General features: G+C 39.9%; 1 protein-coding gene across 3 annotated transcripts in view; it reads right to left on the bottom strand.

Moving 5' to 3' along the window:
- The window catches only part of LCTL (lactase like), a 13,228-nt gene that overhangs the window by 475 nt on the left and 7,459 nt on the right, over positions 1-5,294 (bottom strand). For 2 of the 3 annotated variants that reach the window (XM_077746801.1, XM_077746809.1), the window contains 2 exons: positions 3,370-3,644; positions 2,739-2,865 (listed from right to left, as the gene is read on the bottom strand). In XM_077746801.1, the coding sequence (XP_077602927.1) occupies positions 2,739-2,865; positions 3,370-3,644 (402 nt within the window). Of the gene's footprint in view, positions 1-1,121; positions 1,186-2,357; positions 2,558-2,738; positions 2,866-3,369; positions 3,645-5,294 lie in introns of all 3 variants that reach the window. The other variant, XM_077746792.1, reaches the window with a different exon arrangement.

Below are 5,294 nucleotides of genomic sequence, written 5' to 3'. Positions count from 1 at the left end.
TATGTGCCGGGGGGGGGGGGGTATGAAAGAAAAATCCTTGGGAAAGTTCTCCCAGTCCTTCAGAGATGTTATTGTGTATCTTAAGAGGTGGAGGAGTTGCCATACTTTTGTGGGAATTCTTGCATAGTTTAGTAATAATCTTGAAGAGTTGAATGATAAGTATATTCCACATACGTGGTTATATTAGTGAACAGTATGTAATTCCCTCTTTAGGTTTCGTGCCAGGCACTCTGGCTACTGAGATAAATAAGGCACAGGCTCTGCCCCCACAGAGTTCATAGGCTCATCAGTAAATTCTATGTCAAGTGTCTAGGTGATAAAATAAACGTTTATTTTGGTTTAAAGGAATATACATCCTTACTATTACCTGGTTATTTAGATGGGACCAGGGCACAGTGGTATAAAACAACTATAAGAATAGCTGAATTGGTAGGATTTGTTTGGTCTAGCACTTTGCACTTCTGATACCACATTAAAGATGGGGTTGTTAAAATAGGAAGTATATTTCTTTGATTGCCCTTGTAGAGAGAGAAAGACCAAATTCAAAGAAACAAATGATCCATGCTGGCCTTTGTTGATCTATAGATAATCTTTATTATTCTACATCTTAGCCTTTTGGATTCTATTGCACAAGGAACTGTGCCTTGCATGAAGTCAGAGACCTTGTTTTAGTTATTGCTATATCCCTAGCGCTTAAAACATCCCCTAGCTAATGGTGACTGCTTAGTAATTACTTGCTGAATGAGTGAATACAATATCTGGAGTATTCTTTGGCTTTTCAACTTCTCTTTATTCTGTTGGAATGTGGTTGCATTTTTCCCTCCTTCCACAAAGCCCACTATAACAAAAATAAGTTTATAAATGACAGTATGATTCAGAAAGAATGAAACTAGAGTGGATAAAATATTTCTCTTTTCTGGTAGATTTTTAAAATATTTTTTGAAATTCTTATAAAATAGGAATTTGACATTGCTTCAAAGTGAAGGAAAAAAATCATTTTTAATCATGTGTTTTTGGGATGATTGACTCCAGGTAGATGCACATTTTGAGGTTTTGGTAAAATCATTATATATATAATGATTTGCCTTAGTTGTCAAAGGAAAAAATTAAAATATACTCACCTGCAGCAAGCATCTGGTTGTTGATTGAGCAAGTTTCCAAGGCTTTGAGATACCAACTTTCCACCTAATAGAAATCCATTGGATAAGTGATGTCATCTTAGACTAATTTTTTGCAGTTTGAAATCTTTTTTTTTTTTGAGAGAGCCCATGAGGGAGGGGGGAGCAGAGGGAGGGGGAGAGAGAATCTTAAGCAGGCTCCATGCCCAGCTGAAGATCCCAACACAGGGCTCCATCTCACAACCATGAGAACTTGAACTGAGCTGAAATCAAGAGTCAGAGACTTAACCGACTAAGCCATCCACGTGCCCCTGAAATCATTTTTGAAATACTGTAGGATTAAAACAAATTTAAATCTGCCTGAAGTTTAATTCATATTTATTGAATATCTATATGCATCTTTGTGAGGAAGTAAAAACAAAACAGAAACCAAAGTCTTTATTCTTGAGGAACTCACAATCTAGTGCTTTTCTAGTGAATGCCTGCCGGCCACTGCTTCCTTATGGTGCCAGTGGGCTCATCTGCAAAGAATGTTGATAAACAAATGAGATTTATTTATAGAGATTATCTTTATTAAGACATTCTAAATTATAATTTTCATTGCCTGCCATCGATAGCAACGTAGCTGTTAGAAACATTTGTAGGTTACTGAAAATGTTTTGTAGGTTTTAAAAGATTCTTAATATTAAGTTGGATTATTTTTAATCTTGCTTTGGAACTAGTGGGAAGAAGTGAAAAGTTGTATGGTCATTATACATTTATGTAAACGTTTTCATATATTTTGAGTAAATAGGCAGTATTTGTTTGCATTAACATGGAACATTTAGAACAACATTTAACTAGAAGTCTCTACTGTCTATCATAACCTAAAATATACAGGGCTCATTATACATATGTAACTCTAATTTGCCCTTCATGCTCTGAGAGTTAGGATTGAATTTTAAGGCGTGTTTACCCCATTCTAAGCAAATGAGCAATGAGGTGGCACAAGTTAGGGGAAGAGACAAAGGCCCACAAAACCCTGTCTTCCTCCATGGAGGAGGGAGGAGGGGAATCACCACATGGCTCACCCCAAGTTGCTTAGCTCTTCTAAAACCTAGAACAAGTGAGGGTCTTTTCGCTGGCTCAGTCGGAAGAGTCTGGCTCATGATCTCGAGGTCATGATTTTGAACCCCGCCTTGGGTGTAGAGATTACTTAAAAATGAAATCTAGAACAAGTAACCTCAATAATAGTCCTACCTCTCTTCGATTGGGAAACCCATTGGCAGCGATAATCTTCTTGTAATATTGAACTGATGCCTTTGGATAGCGTGGCTTATTTCTGTTGTTAAATTCAACATAGTAGAATCCGTATCTGTCCGAGTATCCTTTCTCCCATTCAAACTTATCCAACAAAGACCAGGAAGTATACCCTTTTATATTAGCACCATCTTTTATAGCTGCAAAGACATTTTGTTCCATTTTTAATATATTTCATTTACTTGGAAAAATAATACTGCGAAGATCATCTTAAATACATTCATTTATGAGATTCAGAAACAAGCTTTAGTCGATTGTGTTATCACATTCTGTCCAGGTTAAATAGAAGATATGTGAGGACAGTCTTGGTCTATAGCTCACCTTTCAGCATTTCGTTTATGTAGCCTTTAAGGTACTGAATTCTCCACTCATCACATAATTGAGTACAGTGTAATTTTTGAGATGCTCCATTTTCTGTCACATAGATGGGAGGATTGCCGTATTGAGTCTGTAAGTGAGTCATAGCAAGGAATATCTTAAAAAATTCTGACCTCTAGGTGGGTTTCTGAGTCTGAGGCACATGCAAACACTTAGTCAAGTCTGCTGTATTCTAATTGAGTGCTTTTAGTGTTTAGCGGATGCGAGTTTACACATTTTTTTGGAGGTGAGTGTAGACAAGAGAAAGTTCGTATGAAAGACTACATTGCTCAATCAGCATCATGGTAGAGAAAGTATACCTCAGGTTGTGTTCTTTCTCACATCAAGTGAGAAGGGGAAGCAAAATGAATGTGGGATGAGAATTTGTAGCCACAGGTAACACACTGAAGCGGTTCCTTGTGGTGGGCATTAGTCTGTAAAGCCCATATCTGGTAGCGTCTGAACAACTAACTGAGCTTGTTTCATTAACCCTGACTAACTCGAATTAAAATCAAAACTAGGCCCCTGAGCCTAAGTTGTAAGATCACGAGTTGGGGTAAAAAGTGCCCGTGAAATAGCCGAACGTGATAATCACCTGAGCGAAGTGGAGGAGCCTCCTAAACCCCCAGGGCACCGAACGAAGCCATGTAGATCCCAGGTCAGGCCAGTTCGGGTCAACCAATTCTACCAAGTCACGGTCATTCTGGTAGCTGGGCCCCTGGCGGGAGGGGTAGTTCCTTTCTGTGATGTACCGAGTGGTAAAATGGCCTAATCCCAAGAAATCTGAGGTGCCTTTGATGTAGCTCTTCTCCTGGAGTGAGAACACTGGTAACCTTGACATGTCCAGGCCTTGCTCTGCACTCTTTTTCCCTATTAAGAGAGAAAAACAGAATTTCACAAAGTTGTACTTTCTCACGATTCTTTTGCCATTACGTACCATGGTCGTACTGGCATGTTGACGTAAAAGCTGCTTTCCAGATCCCGGCCTTTGGGATTCGTGTGTATGGAAAATATAACCTTAGCCTTTTAAGCTGGGATTTTAACATTTGAATACTATTCAAAATTTTAAAAGTTTATATTGCTTTTTTTAAAAAATTATATTTTCAGGGGCGCCTGGGTGCCTCAGTTGGTTGAGCGTCTGACTCTTGATTTTGGCTCATGATCTCAGTATGTGGGTTAGAGCCCTGCGTCTGCACTGTGTCAGCACAGAGCTCGCTGGGAATTCTCTCTCTCTCTCTCTCTGTCCCTCCCCCGCTCATGCTTGCTTTCTCTTTCTCTCAAAAGAAATTTAAAGTTGTATTTTCATAGATTGCTCTGTAAGTGGTATGCAGGCAACATTGTGGCTATATGGGAAAATGTGGACTTAGATTCCTATATTCTTATAGCAGAAATTGAATTTTGGTTACCTCTGGGAAGAGATGTGGAAGGTCATTGGTGGTGTGGATGGTGGAGGACATATGGACACATTCATGTACTGTTGTAGTGTAAGCTGGTATGACCTCTGTGTTGGGAAATTTTGTCCTAGCATTTAAAACTGTAAAAGGGGGAGGTGGCGGTACCTGGGTGGCTTAGTAGGTTAAGCAGCTGACTTTGGCTCAGGTCGTGATCTCACAGACTGTGAGTTTGAGCCCCGCGTCGGGCTCTGTGCTGACAGCTTAGAGCCTGGAGCCTGCTTTAGATTCTGTGTCTCCCTCTCTCTCTGACCCTACCCCATTCACGCTCTCTCTCTCAAAAAAATGAATAAACGTTAAAAACATTAAAAAAATAAAATTATAAAAAGATATGCCATTTCACAGATCATTTCCGTATCTTTTTATCCTGTGTTTTACTTGCACATGTAAAAGGAAGTCTACAAGGATCTTCATTGTAGATTGAGTAGCAGAAAATTAGAAACAAATGTCTCTCGAGTGAGACTGGTTAAATAAATCTGTATATCCGTACAATACCGTGAAGTCATCAGAATGAGGGCTCTATACCAGCACTATATGCCAACATGGAAAGAATGCCAAGACACATTTGTAAGTGAAAGATGCAGAGTATTGCATTTAACAAGTACACGGAGCCGCGGTGGTTTTGCTCCCACAGGCACAGTCCATGACTGCAAGTGTGCTTCCTCCTGGGGAGGATGGGAGCAGGGGGGAGAGGGAGGGAGGGAAGCTTGACTTTCACTTTTTACTCTCTCTTTTTAGGAGATAGAAGTTTATCAAATACACTGGAAGGGAGTGGCAGGCAGGACAGCAGAGGAGAGGCTGTCTGTCCATACTCTCTTGTACTTAAAAAATTTGAAACATGCATGTCTTTGTATAATCTCTACCAAAAAAAAAATGTTTAAAAATTTTTAAACGTTTATTCATTTTTGAGAGACAGAGATAGAGTGCAAGTGGGCGAGGGGCAGAGAGAGAGGGGGATACAGAATCTGAGCAGGCTCCAGGCTCTGAGCAGAGTCTGACTGCGGCTCAAACTCACGAACCAAGAGATCATGACCTGAGCTGAAGTCGGACACTTAACCGACTGAGCCAC

Source organism: Crocuta crocuta, unplaced genomic scaffold, assembly GCF_008692635.1.
Source record: "Crocuta crocuta isolate KB4526 unplaced genomic scaffold, BGI_CrCroc_1.0 scaffold130, whole genome shotgun sequence".
In the NCBI taxonomy this organism is placed as follows: domain Eukaryota; kingdom Metazoa; phylum Chordata; class Mammalia; order Carnivora; family Hyaenidae; genus Crocuta; species Crocuta crocuta.
The sequence above is the reverse complement of the archived record's forward strand: the minus strand, read 5'-3'. Positions and strand labels throughout refer to the sequence as shown.